General features: G+C 66.5%; 1 protein-coding gene across 1 annotated transcript; it reads left to right on the forward strand.

The window, feature by feature from the left end:
- Positions 1-5: 5 nt before the first annotated feature.
- LOC120498232 (potassium-transporting ATPase alpha chain 1-like) lies at positions 6-242 on the forward strand (the record flags this gene model as incomplete). The annotated part of the gene is made up of 1 exon (XM_039700704.1): positions 6-242. A coding segment is annotated over one exon (237 nt), but the record flags the coding sequence as incomplete, so codon positions are not given.
- Positions 243-245: the final 3 nt, after the last annotated feature.

Here is a 245-nt window from a genome sequence, read left to right on the forward strand (position 1 = left end):
CAGGTACGGCCACGGGGCTGGTGATCAGCACGGGCGACCGCACGGTGATCGGGCGCATCGCCAGCCTGGCGTCGGGCGTGGAGAACGAGAAGACGCCGATCGCGGTGGAGATCGAGCACTTCGTGGACATCATCGCCGGCCTGGCCGTCTTCTTCGGCGGCACCTTCTTCGTGGTGGCCATGCTGATCGGCTACCCCTTCCTGCGCGCCCTCGTCTTCTTCATGGCCATCGTGGTGGCCTACGTG

This window comes from Passer montanus, unplaced genomic scaffold (genome assembly GCF_014805655.1).
Source record: "Passer montanus isolate IOZ18808 unplaced genomic scaffold, ASM1480565v1 scaffold14281, whole genome shotgun sequence".
Lineage (NCBI taxonomy): Eukaryota > Metazoa > Chordata > Aves > Passeriformes > Passeridae > Passer > Passer montanus.